Here is a 21,017-nt window from a genome sequence, read left to right on the forward strand (position 1 = left end):
TGTCCAGAGATGCATGCTGGCGGGCCTAAGAGATGAGCTGGGCTACAAACAAGTAGTGGCTCAGGACCTTTCAGCACTTATACGGCTAAGCTGACTCCCTCCTCCAACCTCATCACCTAGCAAGAAAACCTTTTCCTAATCCTAAAAAGGACAGTTATTACCTAATAATAAGATGCTCTGCATTCTGGTATTTAGAAGTTTCCCAAAATAACTGCAGGCTATTTAGCTAAAGATCATTTATTCCACAGCAAAATTCGTCTCAATTTCCTAGTTCCCTCCAATTTAAACATCAACAAATAAATGCAAATTCCAAATAACTAGGCACTTGGGGAAAGCCTGCAACACTATGGAAAAGAACAAATTAAACAGAAATACTACTTGTCCCTATGACATGGAATGCCATTTTTAAATGGTCTCAATAAAGAGAAGTGACATACTAGGTCACAAACCATTTTACAGAACAAGTGCCATATTATTTTTTCTAATATAACACAGATGAATTGTCTCTAATGATGAAGTCCCCCAATCACAGAAGTGCAACTTAAAAGTCTGCACTCTAAATGCCACAGAAAGACAAATACTGCATATTCTGCTCCCATGCAGGCTGAACAAGTTGGTTTTGTGGAAGTGGAGAGCAGTGGGAAGAGGGGTAAGAGGAGACTAGATAGCAGGAACCAGATACAGAGGGTGAGTTCTGGTGTTCTGAGCACCGCAGGGTGACTAGTTTATGACAATTTATTACATGAATGCAAAGCCTGCTATTACAAAGAAACGGTGGTGAGATGTAAATGCTAATTATTCTGATCTGATCATCACACACTGTGCACATGTATTGAGTTGTCACTGTACCCCATACATATGTACAATTCCATAAATATGTACAATTATAATGTCAACTAAAAAACTGCCAAAAGTGGGACTAAATTACACTATACTGAGAAACTTGTAAAACCAATCAACACATATTACAATACTTTTGTCAGGATGAAAGAAGCAAACGCTAGAATTCTTTCTTAAACAAACAGTGCTTCGTGTCAAATAACACTAATGGTATTCATGACAGAAAAGCAATAATCATACATGCATATTAGCAGATACTTTCCTTTACAACTGAAAAAGCACACACACAATATGAATCAACTCTTACAAGTATGCAGGATAACTGTTGGAGTTCAATGACTTTTTGATCTGCTTAATCTCTAAAAACTATGTCATAGACATAAGTTTACTCATGTAATTTAGTGAATAATTTTGCAGCCAAAGTACAGGCTGGGAAGGACATCTTTGTTTCACAGGAGAGGAGCTATTTGAATAAAAGGGTGCTCTGCATACCCATCTATCCACAATGTGTCTGCCTTCCTGGTCTTTAGACAGCACTAATCAACATGGCAAAAACTAAATAAATGGAATTACACCCAAACATTTATTTTCAAAGTATCATATAAAGAAATGAATCATAAAAACAAGACATTTTCACATTTATGAATCACAGATTCAATTAAAGAGGAAATATCTGCTTATAAAACAAGGGATAAAATAACCATGTCTTCATGACACTGACAGACAGCAGATACCATTCCAATGATTTTTAATATATTCCCCAGTGTCAGATATTATCATATTCAGCATCATAAACATATTACTTTAAAAATATTACTTCTCCTGTAAGGATAAAATAAAAGGTTTTTTTTCAGAAAACCAGTAATTGATTTGATCATCAAGTTCAAATATTTCCCCAACACTTCATGGGTTTCCTCACTAAGTGGAGTTTTTTTAAAAATATATTACTGGGCAGCTCTTCTAAAAGCTGTATGTAAACACTGCCATTAGACAAGGTAATTAATACTTGCTGGGAATCAGTGGCTCACATGTGTAATCCTAGCTACTTGGGAGATTAAATCCAGCCTGGGCAGATAGTTTGTGAGACCACATCTGCAAAATAACCAGACCAAAATGGACTGGAGGTGTGGCTCAATCAGTAGAATGCCTGCTGTGCAAGTGCAAAGCCCTGAGTTCAAACCTTAGTCACACACACACACAACAAAAGGATCACAATTCTACTGCTGCTATCACTCAAAATCAAACAATTAGCAGCATCCCTTCTTTTGTACATGTGACAGAGTGCTAAAAGTAAACTTCCCTGTTCTGACTTCCTAATTTCTGAAACTACTGCATGATTTCTGGAGACAACTAATGTAATATTGCAAGCCACTATTCCAACAAAAAATTAGGCTTTATCAAGTACAGAAAACAACCTGGTTCAGCCTAACAGAAAACAAGAAACCAGTTATTTTATTTGCTAACTTTATAGCACTGTGAAAATCAAAGTTACAAAATAACCACAATCTATAGCTCTCCCCTGAGAAATATAGATAAGAACATTTTCCTGCTTAGCTTCAGTCAAAACAATTAGTAAAAACCTACAAAGCCAAGTACAAACATCTGAGTAAGAACTATGTCATTTTTATTTTGTAACAAAAAGCCAAAATAATTTGTGAATAGCTGAAGTATTTTCATTAATAGTTACAGTAAGATTTCTTCTTTGAAACTTTCTTAAATCTAGTACTATTGTAAAACAAAGAATTAAATGTTTTAAGAATGTTTTCCATCTTGCTCTCATTAAAAAATGTGTGGGCCTTTCACTGAACCAACTATCCCAAAAGGACAAAAAGAACTCTGAAGCAATCAAAGAGAAATTTAAATAGCCCTAGACAGAAAGGCTTTATTAGTAAGTTTCCCTCACACACTCTGGTATCTTATCAACATGTATGCTACATGTATGTGAACACAAACAGTTGTTACAGAATCTACATAACAAAATTTAATATAGGAAAATTTAGAAAGTAATTCTACTTAAGTCAAGTTTAAAAGATAACAATCTAAAACAAGTAAAATAAATCAAACCTCAATTTCAATTAAGCCTTCTAATAGAAAAAGACGTTTGCCAAAACTGAAGACTTTCTCAACAGTAAAAACTTTTCATCAATAGAAATCAATTTCTTAAACAGGACAGCAAGTAGGAATATTGGTATTACTAAAGGGCCAGAATTTTATGAGTTAAAAATATCAAACAGGATGATATATGTGTCAATTCCAGACCCACTGCAACATACGGCAACTGTAATTTAGCGACAAGTACACAGGTGTTAAATGACTGTTTTCCTGAAGTTGGACTAACCTGGGAAACTGTGTGCATACAACCTAACTGTCAAAGATACCTAACAATGAAGATAATTAGAACTACTTGTACTGACACAGGCACCAAAAAACATAAACAATGCATACATTGAACAAAATTTTAAAAGCTGTAAAACATTTAAAATATAACAAGAACAATGTAAACCTATGTGATAACACAACAAAATGTAAACAATTCAGAAATACACCATTAGCAAGAAATTCAAAACACCTCAGGATCAGGAGTAATTAAAATGTAAAATTCTTAACCTTAACCCTAATCCAGAGTAAACTGACAAATTTATGGGTGAACGGCAAACCAGCCATTCCAAACTTTAAGTATTAATTTATATAAACTTAAAGTATCAAAGTATTAAAAGAAAATGAAAACCTACATTTCAAGACAAGTCAAGAGTTGTTGGAAAACAAACTAACATCACATACACCTGAGAGCTACGCTAGGGAATGGTGAGGAAAGCAAGCCTTACCTCTCCAGGTGAGCTTATTGACCTTCATTACAGAAGAGCTCATTTCCCAAAGTCTATACTAATATTTTCTTTCCTTTATAAAAGAAAAAAAAAATCTATATATTAACATTAGCACTAAAGTAATTTCTTTTTTGCCTTTTTTTGCAGAGAGGGTCTCAATATGTAGCCAGTGCTGGTGAGATCCTCCTGTGTTGGTCCAAGTGCTGGATTACAAGGCATAAAAACCACACCCAGCTCCAGAGTAATTTCTTACTAAAAACACTTTAGCCTTACAGAAAGTTACTATTCTTATTCTTTCAGCTACTTCAATTATAGATCCTAGAGCAGCTGTTGTCCAACAGAAATATAATGCAAGCCACATGTGGTTTCAAATTTTCAAGTAGCCACTTGTTTAAAATACAAACGTCAAAGGTTAGTAGGGATATAGCTCAGTGGTATAGTGCTTGCCTGGCATACACAAGGCCCTGGGTTCAATCTTCAGCACTGAAAAAAAAAAATTAAGTAAGTAAAAAAATGCCTGGCATAGAGGTCCCAACTATTCGGGTAGCTGAGGCAGAAAGATCGTTCGAACCCAGCCCAGGCAACATGGTAAACCCAGACTCAAAATAAAACAAACATGCAAAAAGTAAATGGGTAACATTAATTTTCATAGTTTATTTAGCCAAAATATCCCAAGTATCACTTTAACACATAATCAACATAAAACTGATAAAAAAATATTTTTCAATCTTTTCTTCGTCCTAAGTGTCCAAAATCTAATGTGGCTGTGCATTTGACATCGTCTCAGTAAGGAATACATTCATTTCAGGAGGTAACAGCTATATGTGGCTGTATGTACAGGGCTGCACAGGTGGAGTTCTTTCTCTGGTTTTGAGATACATAGACAAAATACTGAAGACTCTGAATAGATCAAAGAATGACTGGACGTAACTCCCAGCCTGGACTCCAGCAGGCCTGGCTAGGGTGACTTGTCCCAATTTGCCAAGCAATCTCTATTTGCCAGTGAAAATCTCAATTTACACCTGTTGCAATGACATATTAACAGCACTCCCTATAACTCACTAGTAACCCACTTTGCATAAAAATTATATGGTCACTCTACCTAAATACACCATATCCTTTGAAAACAACTCCATATTCCTTGGAAGAAAATTTAGTTTAAATTCTAATTTTGATGCCTGGAAAAGCAGCTCTAAACGTAAAGGAAAGAAAAGAATCCTAAATTCACTACCCTTACCATATTAAAAAAAAAAAAAAACTGCTGCTGAAATTTTATTTTAAGTTGCAGACTAAAAAAAAAAAAAAGTAAGAATTACCTGTTGAACAAGGCATCTGGAAATTGGGATCATTGCTATCCAAAACAGGCAAACAGAACTGGTTACTTGCAGATCCTAGCATAGGATCCTTATCGCTGAGCATGTTCTTCAGCGAGTCCTCTAAGACATTTTGACTTGCACTAAAGTCCTCACAGACTTCATTCTCCAGGTTGGATCCTAGAAATAGGGCATCATCTAAGTGTTCAGTAGGAATTAAATGATTAAATGTATCAACTATATCCATGAAGACTTCTGTGTGTCTTTCAGCCCTATAGAAAGACAAAAAAAATACCATAAGAAATAAAGCTATCAACTGAAAATCACCTAATACCAAATTATTTTAATATTTTTGAGTCTAAAAACACACTTCTAAATTTTTTTTAAAAATCTTGCTGGTTTTAAAATATACATTAGGAAATGTGGAACAAATTTTTACTGAATAATCTTTATAATGCATGTCGAATATTATTTTACCAGAAATTCTGTGAAAAGTTTATTCATTATTAAGAAAAAATATGTATATAGTCCATTATTTGACACATCTGAAAGAATTACATGGCTTAAACCATAAAAACCATTATGTTTTGAACCATAATCTTTTCATAAATTAAGAATCAAACACTGCTTTTGACATAACTCCATGTAAAAAAGCTAAAATCAAATTATTTAAATGACTCCACCCCTATTAAAACTGTAAAGTAGCCTTGTTTTATTTACAAAGCATTTAAACTATTTAAACGTAATATATAGGCAAAAAACTTTCATTGTGGGCATACAGGAAAATGGAAAGAAGCTATTAATTAAACCCAACAAATCAGAACTTAAAAATTATGCACATGCACATAAAGATGTGCACATACACACTTTTTTCCCTGGGGCTCTCTTTTAGGAGGAAATGAGATAAATGACAATACAACAATATATCATGTATTTAAATTTAGTGAGTTATGTGTGATCTACTGGAACTGAACCTACAAACGAAGATAGTATTCAGCAAGACATCTCAAGTTCTTAAAGGAACCTCAATTATCAAAAGTTGAATTACTCTCAATACTGGTTTTAAATAAAACTGACACACTTGCTATTGGTAGGCAGGTGCTCTGCCACGCCACCAGCCCTTTTTTGTTATAGAGTCTCCTTAATTATTTGCCCAAGGCTAATTTAGAACCTCAATCTTCCTGATCAGTGCCTCCTGAGTATCTAGGATTACAGTGTGAGCCACCAGCACCTGGCTGCAAAAACTTTTTTAAAACTGACCTTGAATTCCTCCTCCTACAAAAATGAGGAGACGTTCACATATACTCTACTTACTGCGTATATGCTACATGTATAGACACGTTAATTGTGTATTACATACTATGCTAAACATTTTACCTACATTTTCATCATTTAACCCTCAATCATAAATAGGATCTGTTTTACAACAAAAATGAACTTAAATAATTTAAAAGGTCTTCCCCTAAGTCACAAAACATATCCATGATTCAAACCCAGGTTTCAGGCACCCAATCCATGCCTAGCAACTATTACCCTCTCACACTGAGCTAAGGAGCTGAAAAGATTTGGCTTATCAAAAACTCTTTAAATGCAATTTTCCAGTTTTCCAGCAAATCAGTGGTTGCCTGGGACTGCAGGTGAGGGAAGGACAAACTTCAAAGAAAAAGTGGATACTTGGCCACCCACCAGGAGCTCACACCTATAATTCTAGCTACTCAGGAGGCAGACAGAGGTCAGGAGGATCGCAGTTTGAACCCAGCCCAGACAAATAGTTTGCAAGACCCTATCTCAAAAATCCCTTTACAAAAAAAAGGGTTGGTGGGCTGGCTTAAGGTGTAGGCTCTAAGTTCAAGCCCCAGTACCAAAAAAAAAAAGTGGACACTGAGGAACAATGGAAATGCCCTAAGTTTAGACTGTGGTAATGTTTCACCAATCAATTCATTTTTAATAGATGTAGTTTATTGGACCCTCCTTTTGTTAAGAAAAAAGGGAGGGTGACTAAGAAAAATGTCTTTGCTCTCACAAAAGTAAATCCAGTTCTAAATAGAATTTCAGTATTTCTTCTCAAAAATAAAACTAGAGGAGGAGGAGGCAGTGCTGGGGAACAAATCCAAAGCTTTGCACACAGTAGGGAGGCAAGCTACCATATTCACAGTTATATGTTTTTTTGAGAGACAGTCACTATACATCCCAGGCTGACCTCGAACTCAGCATCCTCCTCGCTCCACCTCCTAAGTGGTGAGATTGCAGATGTATACTACCTCCCAGCCTGTTTTCAAATTTTGCTATTTGTTTACATTGAAATATTAATGAAGCACTGACTCACTAGCTATTTACCTACATTCTCTAAATTAACAGAAAATTACAGCTAGCAATGCAGATGGAAACTGAGGATAAATTCGTTGAGGAACTACCCACAGCTTCCACAATCTCAGTACCTAAGAAAGCTTCAGTTCATCACCAATACTTCCACTAACACATTTTTAGGCTTCAAAGAAATTCCAGTATAATTACTTCAAGTAGTTGTAACTTGACTTTATTTAAAAAAAAAAAAAAAGTGCTAGCATTTACCAATGAGCACATTTATCTAAGTGTGCTGGAAACCAAACCTTACCACAAGCCAAAACTACTTTCTCTTTAACCCTTTAAAGAGATCCCTGACAATACTCAGGTTATCTTTTTTTCTCAGATAAATCAAAAAAAAAGGCAATTCCAACAAAATACTAATTTTCCTTCTGAAATGTACACTAAGATCTACTGGAAAATCACTCATTCCCACAGCAACACAAGCTAGTAAATTCTACACACTTCTGCAGTCTCTGTTCTGCTAACACAGATGTTCAGACATTCAGAAGTTATCACTCAGCTCAAGATCAAGAAGCTGTATGTGAAGATCAGCCCACTCTAAATACCCATATGAAAGAGCCATTTCTTACCCATTGTACTGCTATTTGTAAAACCATCCCAAAACTCCTTCACTGAAAGTGCTTTCAGAGCCTGTGGCATTGTTTCTTAATCTCAGTATCAGATAAAATTTAGTCTTTAAAGATCAACCTTAAAAACCAAAAATAAAGCATACTGTACTGTACTATAAGACAGACAAATCAAAATTTCCAATATGGTTATTTATTCAAAACTAGTGTGACTTATAAAGTGCGTTTCCTTGGATTTAAAATAATAGGCATTCTCATGACCAACAGTGGAGAAACACTGATTACAGCAAAGTGTATTTTAACTTTAATATCAAATGTAAACAAAGTTACAAAGACACTGTTAAAATATTTTTTTCTTTATTCCACAAATGTTTAGTAAGCAGCTGCCATTGCTGGGAACACCTTAGCAGGCCAGTGAGAATGGGTATCTTGTAAGACAGGGTAGAGTATAAAGCATCCCAAATGTATGAGTCCAAAAGAAGACATTTCCATAGGAAATCACATAGGACACATCACAAGATTAGTACTATGTGGAATACATTTTAATGAAAATTGTTACAAATAATTGAGACTACTTTTCCTATGTGATTCCAACTGGTTCTGCAGGCAATCCCAAAAGGAAAAAAAAAATGTCAAAAATGATAGCATACAGCCATCCAACAAGACTGTATTGAAAATAACATTTGTCAGAAGTATAAAGTTATTTTAAGAAATCAGTTTCAAATATCAAGTGCTCAGTAATAAAAAAAAATGATAGAAACTCATTCTAAAAAGGAAAACAAACGAGTTAATTGTAGAAATACTAACTCACTTAAAAAGGACATACTATTGTACTAAATGCCATATGGACTGGATCGTGGAATAGAGAAAGGACAGTAGTAGGAAAGCTGGTAAACTCAAGACAAAGTAACTTAGGTCACAATAATACCTTAGTTCTGGTAAAGGTACTCATGCTACCTAACTGTTAATAATCAAGGAAACTGGATCACAAGTATATAGGAATTCTATTTCCCTCTTTGCAGCTTTCCTATTCATCTAAAATTATTCCAAAATAAAAGTCTTAAAAAGGAAAAATGCTAATTGAGGATACTCAGTCCTGTAGATAGACAAAAATACTCAGATATATTTAAGGAAAAAAATTATAAGAGCTGCTTTAGTATCTTTGTTAATTATACAAATACTTAAATTCCTATTTCCTACAAGTTTTTCTTAAATACTTCCTCATATTTGGCACTCTAAGTTTAACAATTAAAACACAAGCCTATCTAGAATGCATTTAAAATGGCTAATGATATACATATATCTAATTAAGCCAGTATCAATAATTTGGGAATGTGTATGTTAAAATCAGAAATGATTTCTGGGTTCAAAATCATATCTATTGTCTACAGACAACACAATATACACAGCTAAGTAACAGAATTGGATAATCAATCTGCTTAATTCAAAATTATTCATTCATTCACATACTTAGGAAACATCTACTACAAAGCACTATGTATTGTAAGTAACCATGAAACCCCAATGTCAAATTCAAGGAACTCATAATGAAATAAGCACACAGATAAACAGATACAGTGAAGTATAAGCATAGACAAACTACGAAGTGAGAACTGCCAGAAAAGCTAAGGAGTGATGTGTGAACCAGCTTCCTAAAGATCAGAGGACATTCCAGGCAAAGGGGAAAAAAATGTGCTAATTACGAATGTCCTGATGTTCTTATAGATATTGTAGTAAAATTTAATTTACACTAAAAAACCAAATTATACTCTTTTCTATGTGTTTCATGTATGAATAGAATGGAAAAAGATTTATAAAGTACCAAAAGGAAAAAAACTGTTCTACAAAACTCACTTTAAAATTAGATTTTTTTAAATGTATCTTGTTTTTTTAAAAACACCTTCAAATACACCTATATATTTTACATCACTTCTTTTAGCCAAAAAAAAAAAAAAAAAGCAGGCTAGAGGTGTGGAAATGTATCAGGACATTACAAAATCCATAAAAAACATTAAACAGGATAGCAGTAGATGTATGATGGAAAATGAAGGCTTCACTAACAGGACAGCATACTAGCCAAAACCTGAAGTAAAGGAGTGATCAATGTAAATAGGTCAGAGCAACCCAGGCAAAAACCTAGGAGTGCAAAGGCCCTGGAAATGGAGTGTAGTTGCTGCCTTCCAGTCTTTACATAATAATTAAACAGTCAAGTTCATCAGGTGTGCTTAATAAGAACAAGTTTCTGATAGGCAGTAGTAGTGGAAGAATAAAAGTACTGAAACAATGTGCTCTAGCTTTTCTTTACAGCAGTAACTCTCGACTGGAGGCAACTATGCCCATCTGAAGAACATCTACCTAGCCGTGCTGTCATCACAACTGGAGAGGGTACTTACTACAAGCATCTAGTGAATATACTATAATACTGGAAAACAGCCCCACAACAAACTGTCCAGCCAAAAAAGCCAACAGTGCCAAAGCCAAGAAACTTTGCTCAATATTTACGAATACATGTAATACAATAATTCTATACTACAATCCTAAGTATGCAAAAATTTAATTAGGATCATAGATCCCACCTTCTATAGTAAATGGCACAGCTAAAATTTGAACCCAAGAAAAATCTCATGAAAAAGTCAACGTGTTTACCACTACCCTGTGTTATCTTTTTACAGTTTAATTCACATACCACACAGGACATTGTTCTAAAGAATTTAAATATATTTAAATATTAAATATATTTAATCCTCACATCACACAATTAGGCAGATACCATTATTAATATTCTCAATTTACAAGAGAGGTTTGGTAATGCTTAGCAAAGCTTTAGGCAATATAACAGAATAAATGACAGACTACAATCCACTCTGTATAATACCAAAGTCAGTTATTAACCACTATAGTATAAAAATATTAAGGGTGAATTATAGATTATACTTTTAGGATAGAGTCAAGGAAAATTAGTAAATGCTAAACCATGTGGCATGACACAACCCTACAAAGTACAATTCTACAAAGCAATGGAACCTAGTCACCTGCTCTACACACCAATTTCAAATTCTGGTCCAGTGTCTCTAGTTACACTTTACTGCCAAGACCTCATGAAGGAAAACAAGGATTATAACTTCTTTTGTGAATTTATCCAGTAAAAACCACATGTAACATACCAAGTTGTATACTGTACAAAGATATCAAAGACCAAAAAGCAAACTAAAGAACTCAGAAAAAGAACTCAACTATCAAGTAGAGGCTGGAACTGGTAAAAGCAGAATTACATTAGCCAACAGTAGAAGGATTTAATTTCAAAGTTTACACTTATTGTGGCGTTCTAACTGAAATTTTAGGAAGCAACAGAATGATGAGGTGGAACTACCTCATCATTAAAACTACAGCACAGGTAAACAGAGTCCAGCCAATATGCTGGACTTACTCTACACCGGGCCGGTGCTAAGAGTGTTGCATGCACTATTTCATTAGGTCCTTGCAAAGACCCTGTAAAGTAGGTGCAATGATTATTTTTCTCTTACAGAAGGCCAAGGTGAGGCTCAAACAATTACATAATTTTTTCAAGGTCACCTATCCAGTATTCTCAAATTAGAACCCAGACAGCAGGATTCCTGAACTCACTTTTAAACTGTTTTATGTACTAACATAGCATATTAATTTTTATGGTTTTAACATTATCAATGACACCTTTAAAAATATTAGAAACAAAAGTGACACACCCTTCTTCCAAAATAAGGCATGAAATATCCCTTTAGCCACCGTATACACACATTAAAAAAGCAAAATGGCTATCCTCAGTGTGTATGAACTGTATGTCTGGAGGAAAATCAAAGTTATCAGCTAAAAACATTGCAATGTATTTCTTGAAGCCTGAAGTTCTATGTTTTCATGTGTCCAACTCACATAAACTATAAAAATTAATTAATCACAATATTAAGTTTAGCCTTTCTGTATAATCCATTATATCATTCAAAACTGTCTTATAAAATTAGGTTATACTAACATATTAAAACTTCTGAGCAATATTTTGAAATTTCAACTATTTCTCTACTTCTTTTTCATTGTACAAATGATCATAACAAAATTTTAAAGCCTAAGTTAAATACATAATTAATGATAGTAATTTTTCAGTCTATACATTTGGAAGCTCATATGCCTTTCACTAATTCTTGAAAGTACCTTTTTTAACTCTGATACACTGATTGAGCATCTGATGTTTTTTAGATCCTGTTTTTCAGTCTAGACTATGTTCCTTGAGAGCAAAAACTGCATGTAGGCCTCAAATATTTTTAAACGTATCAATACTCTCAGTACCTTTCCTAGTGTAATAAAAGGACAATAAAGAATTTCTTTACTTTCCTCAAAAATGCATCATAATTGTATAATGGTTTGTAAGTCATTTTTGTAGTTTAAAAAAATAAGGTCTGTGCTTCTGAAAAGATTTTCCAAGATTCTCAGAGGATGCTCCAAGAATAAATGAGAAAAGATCCCTATATGTTCTGTCCAAACAAAATTAAAAAAAAAAAAATCTAGCGGCCACTTGTCAAGAACTCCTGAACACCCTGATGCTGTATGGGAAGTAGCTACAAATAATACAAAAACCTGATACGCATTAATAATGCTCCATTCTCTCAACTAAAAATAGAAAAGGTATCTACTGAAAAAAATAATACATAAAAAGGACTTCATGAGAAATTATAAAGAACATAATCCGTGCACATTTAAGAAAGCCAAATGCAGCTACAGGTGACTTGTGTCTGTAACCCAGCTACCTGGAAGGCAGAGATTGAGAGGAATCCAGTTTAACATCCTTACAAAATTAAGCCCAGAGCAGTGGTTTGAGCCTGTGGCCCCAGCTACACAGGGGGCTGTATGTAAGGAGGACTGCAGTCTGAGACCAGCCAGCAAAAACAAGACTCTGCCTAAAAACTAAGTAAAGCAAAAAAAGGGGAGCTCCAGTGGTAGAGTGCCTGCCTAGCAAGCACTTCTGGGTTCAAACCCCAGTACTGAAGGGAGAAAAAAAGCCAGCAAAGTATATCAAAAAACCAAACACCATTATTACCTTGTCACAGAATTGTATGCATAATTTGCAATCACTAGTTTTTCCAAGTATGCCCCAGTCTAGGTAAAAATTCTGAACACTTAAGGTAATTCTGACTGAGTTCCAGTGGCTCATGCCTGTAATCCTAGCTACTTGGAAGGTTAAGATTAGGAGGGTAGCAGTTCTGGGACAACCCAGGCAGTTTGAGACCCATCTCCAAAATAACCAGAACAAAAAGGACTGGATGTGTGGCTCAAGCCATAGAGCACATGCTTTGCAGGCACAAAGCCATGGATTCAAATCCCACTCCTACAAAAATAAGGATAATTTTGCAGCAATCCGAACTGCCACTTGTTGCCTTCCAACTTTTATCAATGATACTTAAGTCAAAGACTATCAACTCTTCCTAGCTCATTTCAATGCTCAATATAATTTAAATTTTAGTAACATGGTTTTAAATAATTTCAACTTTTCTATCTTGAAATTTTTATTTGACCAAACCTATTTTACACTTACAGAGCATATCTCTTATATTTGACTTATAAGAATATACAAGATTTAAGTACACCATTAAGACCAACATAAGCAACTTATCTGAGGTCTATTCCAAACACACAGAATATGTAATTAATTCAGTGTAACAGAGAAATTCATTGTTCTCCCACTAGGATGCAAAAAAAGTATATTCCTTTTTTCATGGTCTTCAATATGGACCTATAAAGCATGGAAGGACAGGAAAAAACTTTGGTGTCATTACTGGCTCACTGATTATCTTTCGACACATCACAGACACAACTGTCAAAACTTAAAATCTACGATTTTAGTTCTTTTTAAGTAAAGTGGTCCATTTTAGCTACCTAATGTTTTCCTGCTGCTAAGGAATTCACCGAATGTGTGGCTTAAAAATATCCCCTTACAGTCCCGATTAACTTGTCACAACAGCTACAAAATAGAGTAGCCATTCTAAAATAACAGTAATAACGAAGATGCAGAGGAGAATCATTATGGTAACACTTGACTAGCAAAGAGATGAGTGAGAAGAAAATGTGAGTGGGGAAAGAAAAAGTGAAAACTTACTATTTGAAACAACAATCTTCACACACCTTTGGTGCTACAGAACAACAATAACAACGTAAGAATGCTATAATAGAAAAATCCCCTGGCCCTTTACTCACGTTTCTTTCCTACCACAAACACAATCTTCACCTACAAAACATTTTCAAAGCACCAAACACTTCATTCAAGAATCTGAAAATGATAGGCAGCGAATGAGTAACTGAGGTGTAGTTTTTGCAGCTCTTAGGCAACCAATTGAAAAAAGGAAGACAAAGTTCGACCCCAAAATAGTAATTAATACACTATTTTAAGTCCTCCTTAAGTAGCCCGCTGTTGTTCTCGATTTTAAGCTTAAAATATCGAGGTAAAGTTCGTCTGGGTTATCAATGATCCTTTTTAACTGATTTCTACGAATAATGATTAGCAATAAGTGGATGTGAAGGCACAGGAGTCACTTACACCCAATTCTGTCACCTTGTACTAATGACTCTAAAGCAGCTCTAACGGTGTCACACTGGGGTCGTCAAGACTGGGAAGTGGCATTTACGACCCAAAGGTGGGGCACGGGCAGTCCGGGCCGTACCACCGCCGTGCGACAGACAAGGCAGCGCGTTCTCCCCCGCCCGGTGCACACCCCGACCCCGCGACCCTAACACTGTGCGCACCCCGGTCCCCCGTATCCCCCCGGGCCCCCGCGTCCCTCTCCCCGCCCGCGCGCGGCGCCGGTTACCGAGCGGCTGCAGGGCTCACGGCTGCCACGGAGGCCGGCGGCGGCCCCGGCACAAAGCGCGCCACCGAGGCCGGCGCCAACGCCGTCCGCCCCCCGGCCAGGCCCGGCGCCCGCGGGAGGAGACGGCGGGCGCAATGGCGGCCTGCGCCCGGCCGGGGCCCGCGCGGCCCGGGACGGCGATCGGGAGAGGCCAGGCCCGGCCTCCGCCGCCTCCTCCCCACCCGAGCCGGAGCAGCCCGAACAGGCCGCAAACAGGAGGCCGGAGCCGAAAGGAGGCCGCGCGGTCGGAGCGTGCGGACGGGGACGGGGGAGGGGCCGGCTGCCGGCCGCGGCCACGCCGCCACTCACCCAGCTCCGCCGGACGAGCGCTACCTCTGGCAGCGGAGGAAGATGGTGGCCGCCGCCGGGGGGAGGGGGCGGCAGTGCCGTGGAGAGGGGGTGCGCGCAGGACGTCGGCGTCGCTGCCACCGCCGCAGGTCCTCGGGGCCGCGCCGCCGCCGCCGCTACTCCCGACCTCCGCGCTGCCCGCCCAGGCCTCGCTGCAGCCGCCGCCGCCCCAGGCCCCAGGGTCGCTGGCCTCGTGGAGAGCGTGCGGCACCGCGAGACCCCGCAGCCATCGGCCTGCGGCGGCGGCGCGGGAGAGGAGCGGGAGTCACGTGACGCCACTGTTTACCGTTCGGGGCTGCGGCCTGCGCAGCCGCCGCGCCTGCGCGCTGTCTGCGTGCGCGCGCACCTCCGCGAGCCCGCGTCTGCGCGCTGCCGCCGTGCGGGCGCGCCTCCGTCCCCGCCGGGCTTACGTCGCCCCGCCGCGCTCCGGGAGCCGCGGCCGTGGTGAGCGCTTTGTTTCTGCCAGGAGCCGCGCTGATGCGCCACGGTTATGTAACGGGCTAGACCGAGCCGCTGCTCCCAGCGCCTTTTTCTGCCCGGTTACTGGGGAGCCGCCGCCCGCGTCACCTCGCTCGTGGACTTGCATCCCGGCTTCAGCAGGCCCTGCCTACTTCCAGAAGGCGAGCGGTCCTAGGATGCACTCCAGCCCCTAGAGAAGCCTTGGTCCTGAGAGGGAAACGGAGTCTACACCCGGGCCCCGCCTGACCCCAGGATCCCGCTGACCCTAGGACCCGCCTGATCCTAGGACCCCACTTGACCCTTGGACCCGACTGGCCCCAGGACCCCGGCCAACCCTAGGATCGGCGTAGGGCCGGGCAGACCTGGGGCGCCGAGGCCCAGGGGCCCAACCTGGGCTACAAAAGCCCAAAGGACATTCAGCTGTCTTCTGTTGAGCTAGTTTTAAATAATGCCACTCGTTAATTTGTTGGAAAATACATTTTTTCATAACATACTAAAGTGACATGCAATGGATTTTTTTTTGCTATTTTTAAATGTTTTAAATTTTTCCTAGGCCTAATTTCTAAGATGGTAAATACCCATAGATACAACCATATAAACAGAAATATCTGGGAGTCACTCAGTTGTTTTCTTTTTCCAGAGGGCCTCACTGAGGCCAAAAGGTCGGAATCAGTGGTCAAAGGTAAGCTTCCTGCAGTTTGGGCTGCCCCACCCTAGCCCATAGGAGTACTGTGATGCTGTCCCTTGTCCTCCCTGAGGCTGAAAGGAGCCCCTTGAGGCATGCATTGTCTTCCACCGGCAGAGACACTTACACTAATGTGTACCTACCCTATTTCTTTTGAAACCTCTGTTCATTTAAACTTCACAGGGCAAGATCCCTACAAGATAGAAAGTCACAGGCTTGTAGTGACCTGCTCTTTACTCTCCAGTCTCCTGATACTGTAAGCCCCGCTAATAATAAGAAGCCCCGCTTCTTTCTTCTACAAAGAAGGCTTTGATTATCCTGAATCTACTGGATTTCTAGAATTCCACCTCTGTCACCACCCATCAGTCCCTCCAGGCTTTGTTTTTTAATGTTTGTTTTTAGAAAGGAAAATAAAAAATGTCTTTCACTTGACATGTTTGGGATGAATTACAATAATTTTAATGCTATCTCTTCTGCGTCTCAATGTGAAATCTGAAAGGGGCATTAGGAAAGAACAAAATTATTGTTATAAACAAAATCTAAGTCTAAAGGCGTTTGATAAAGTACAACCCTATAAGAAAAAAATCAATACATAGAAAATCTCCTTAGAGGAGCTGAGGGCAATATCTTTTCAAAGAGTTAGTAAATTTAAGGGGGAAAAAAAGGAAGGTAAAAGAAATATAAGAACTGTAAGACTGACACATTCACACAACAAAGATCTCTGATCCTTAAAAAAGTCACCAAGCTGTTCCTAAGGCATGTTTGAGTCTAATATTTTGAAGCACTTGAGCACCCAGATTCACACTTGTCCACTCAGGATTTTTGCTGGTACTTCCAGAGGTAAACACAGTGTCCGTCTTTTACCCTATTCATAGGAAGGTTACTATAAGAACCAGCATAGCAATACTGGAAATAGTACAACTGCACACTAGGATCCTGTTTTTGTTAAAAGAGTTATTGGAAAATCAGATTATATTGGTAGCATTGTAAACTCCAACTTGGGAAAATGAAATTTGGTAGGAAAACGACCAAAACAGTAAAAGCTCTTCCCATCATTTGGGTTGTGTACTCTCACACACGCACATGCACACACACCCGTCCTTTCCCATTCTCTCTTTATTGCTTCCAGGTTATGAAGTGAGCAGCTTTGCTCTGCCAGGCATTCCTGCCATGATGTGCCACCACCGGCCCAAAGCTGTGAGCCCAACCAATCATGGACTGGAGCCTCTGAAACCATGAGCCTTTTCTCTTTGTAAGTTGCTTATCTCTGGTATTTGTTATTGTGGTGGAAAACTGACTAACACAGAGGGCCAAGATTTCCTGCAGGAGGTATAGGGTAATATTTTGTGATAGTAGACTACCAGGAAGTCATAGAGGGAAGACTGTTCTAGGGGTAGAAGGAATCCTGCCATAAGGTATTTGAGTTACTCTAGAAACAAAAAGAGAGCTGGAGTGGAGCATAGGGTGCAAAGCAGAAACTCAAGAGATTGGCAAGAACCTGGGAGGCTAAGACAAGAAATTTAGAATCTATTATAAAATCTTGAGGCCCTGAGTTCAAGCCCCAGTGCCACCAAAACAAATAAACAAGAAACCTAGCAAATCAATATGCATGTTATGGCATGCATCAGTATTTCACTTCTTTTTATTGCCAGTATTTATTGTATAAATACATCACAGTTTTTGTTCATTCCTCCCTGGTGGATCTTTGGGCCATTTTCGCCTTTGATTGGTCCTTTCTGAATAACACATTGATGAAGAAATGTTATGAATAAATACTCATGAACAAGTTTTGTGAACACGGTTCCATTTCTCTTGCTATCATAGGTAGGAGTGGATCGCCCAGGTCACATGACAGCCCTATGTGTAACTACCTCAAGCAGTCCCACCATTTTGCATTTCCATCAGCAGAGTGTGATGGTTCCAGTTCTACCACATCCTCACCAAAATTTATTAGTGGAGTGGCTCAAGGTGAAGGCTCTGAGTTCAAGCCCCAGTATTGCAAAATAAAAAAATAATAAAATCACCAACTTTGGGGGGGGGGCGTTTAGCAAAGCAATATTAGTCTCCTGCTAGCTTTCCTATAAATAATACATCTGATGTGTGACTTGTGGAGATACACAGTTGCTTGGGTTACTTTTCATGGATCTGAGGCCGCTATTGTTGAATCATTGACTTTACACGTGGCCTTGTGCAGTTGTCCAGTGGGTGACTTCTTTGAGGTCAGGGGGTTGAAAACTAAACCTTCAGATCATGCTAGTGCCACATTTTCAGAATATGCATCCTGTGAAAGAGCTATAAAGAATGATGATACATGCTACACCACTGCTTGCTTCAATTCCAATCACCTTTTTTCATTCCTTCAATGACCCTGCTTCTGTATCCCATAAAGTTTATCCTTGGGGAGATGGATTTAAAACTTGCTCTCAAATATCCACACTTGGCCACCTCATGAATAAACTCTCTTTTGCAAAACTCATTGTTTCAGTGATCGACATACAATGCAGGTAGGCAAAATAGTCCTGGTTGGTAACAGTAATAGGGAGATATTAAGGAGATAATGAAGGTCAAATGAGGTCATAAGGATAGTCATAATCCAAAAAGACTGGTGTTCTAATGAGAAGAGGGAGAAACCCCAGGGGTGAACACACAGGGAGGAGAGGCCATGGGATGTAACAAGAAGCCTCAGAAGACATCAACACTTGGTGGGAATGCAAACTAGTACAACCACTCTGGAAAAAAATTTGGAGCAATACCACTCTTGGGGATATACCCAAAAGAATGTGACACAGGTTACTCCAGAGGCACTTGCACACCCATGTTTATTGCAGCACTATTCACAATAGCCAAGTTATAGAAACAGCCAAGATGCCCCACTACTGACGAATGGATTAAGAAAATGTATTTATACACAATGGAATTTTATGCAGCCATGAAGAATGAAATGTTATCATTCGCAAGTAAATGGATGGAACTGGAGAACATCGTTCTGAGTGAGGTTAGCCTGGCCCAAAGACCAAAAATCGTATGTTCTCCCTCATATGTGGACATTAGATCAAGAGCAAACACAACAAGGGCATTGGACTTTGATCACATGATAAAGTGAGAGCACACAAGGGAGGGGTGAGGATAGGTAAGACACCAAAAAACTAGATAGCATTTGTTGCCCTCAATGCAGAGAAACTAATGCAGATACTTTAAAGCAACAGAGGCCAATAGGAGAAGGGAACCAGGAACTAGAGACAAGGTTGGTTCAAGAAGAATTAATTTAGAAGGTAACACACATGCACAGGAAATCAATGTGAGTCAACTCCCTGTATAGCTATCCTTATCTCAACCAGCAAAAACCCTTATTCCTTCCTATTATTGCTTATACTCTCTCTTCAGCAAAATTAGAGATAAGGGCAAAATAGTTTCTGCCTGGTAGCGAAGGGGTGGGGGGGAGAGGGAGGGGATGGTGGTAAGGGAGGGGGCGGGGGAAAGGGGGGAGAAATGACCCAAACATTGTATGCACATATGAATAAAACAAAAGGAAAAAAAAAACTGCCAACACCTTGATTTTGAACCTCCAACCTCCAGAACTGTGAGAAAATAAATGACTGTTGTTTTCATATGAAAAAAAGACATAACTATAACATTATAATTTTATAAACTATATAATCTGCTCCTGGTTCCTGATACACAGTCCCACCCCCAACCTCAAGGGAGGAGAGGTTTGAGTTGACACCAGTTGTCCAGTTGTCAATGTTGTAGTCAGTCATGCCTGTGGAATGAAGCCTTCATAAAAACTGAAGGGAACAGAGTTCAGATAGCTTCCAAGTTTCAGAACACATGGAGGCACTTGGAGAGTGTTCCCAGAAAATGAAAGCTTTATACTTTTCCTGTGAATCTCCTGTTTGACCTTTCACCAGTACCTTTTTGTAATATTCTTTGCAATTCTAAGCATAAAGAGTTTCCCTGAGTTCTGTGAGCCATTCTGGAAATGACAAAACCTGAGGTGGAGGTCACAAGAATCCCAATTTATAGCCAGTTGGTCAGAAGCACAGGTCACAGCCTGGGACTTGTGAATGGTGCCTGGAGTGTGGCAGGCTTGTGGGGCTGAAAATGGCAAAGTTGAATGTTGGGATACTCAGTTGCTGTCCACTGGACAATTGTTTGGTGTGTGAAGAAAATCTCCATACATTTGGTCTCAGAAGTTTTCTATGTTGTGCTGAGTGTGTGAAAATAAGAAAAAAAATTTTGTTTTTCAAGATCTCGCATTAAGCCATCCAATCTGTGCTGTTTTGGTACAGCAGCCCTAGCAGACCAACACAGTTGATATATAGTAAATGTTCACAGTTTATCAGTTCTAGTTATTTAATGCTGACACATCTTCTACACTTACCAACCTCTTGCCATTACTTCTCATAGTTTCCAATTATCTGAAGATATCTTCAGTCTTGTCCTTTGTTTTTTTAAATTGTCACCATTGTGTTTTTAAAATCTATATCTGACAATTCAAACATCTATTGTCTCTGAGAGTCTGCTTTTTGCTCATAGAAACTAATTTGGGTCAGTGCCTGACTATCTTTTTGCGGGGCATTGTATTTGAAAATGATGTGCTTTGAAGACACAGGTGGTCCTCAATTTATAATGGGGTTATATCCACATATACCCTTCATAAACTGAAAATACTGCAGTCAAAAATGCTTTTAATACTCCTAACCCATCAAATATTGTTATGGCTTGGTCCCCAGGGGGCAGATCCA

General features: G+C 38.8%; 1 protein-coding gene and 1 long non-coding RNA gene across 7 annotated transcripts in view; one reads left to right on the forward strand and one right to left on the reverse strand.

Moving 5' to 3' along the window:
• Phf3 (PHD finger protein 3) overlaps positions 1 to 15,372 on the reverse strand; it is an 80,582-nt gene extending 65,210 nt beyond the window's left edge. Inside the window, exons 1-2 of one of the 6 annotated variants that reach the window (XM_020171927.2) lie at positions 15,090 to 15,372; positions 4,982 to 5,250 (exon numbers count right to left, since the gene is read on the reverse strand). In XM_020171927.2, the coding sequence (XP_020027516.2) occupies positions 4,982 to 5,225 (244 nt within the window). In that variant the 5' untranslated portion in view covers positions 5,226 to 5,250; positions 15,090 to 15,372. Of the gene's footprint in view, positions 1 to 3,665; positions 3,739 to 4,981; positions 5,251 to 15,089 lie in introns of those variants that run through there. The other 5 variants (XM_020171926.2, XM_020171929.2, XM_074081804.1 and 2 more) reach the window with 5 other exon arrangements.
• Positions 15,373 to 15,522: 150 nt separating this feature from the next.
• Positions 15,523 to 18,744, forward strand: LOC109691752 (uncharacterized). The gene is made up of 3 exons (XR_002212897.2): positions 15,523 to 16,269; positions 17,402 to 17,524; positions 18,097 to 18,744. It is a non-coding gene; the product is annotated as an uncharacterized lncRNA (long non-coding RNA).
• The last annotated feature ends 2,273 nt before the right edge of the window (positions 18,745 to 21,017 follow it).

This window comes from Castor canadensis, chromosome 8, assembly GCF_047511655.1.
Source record: "Castor canadensis chromosome 8, mCasCan1.hap1v2, whole genome shotgun sequence".
Taxonomy (NCBI): Eukaryota; Metazoa; Chordata; class Mammalia; order Rodentia; family Castoridae; genus Castor; species Castor canadensis.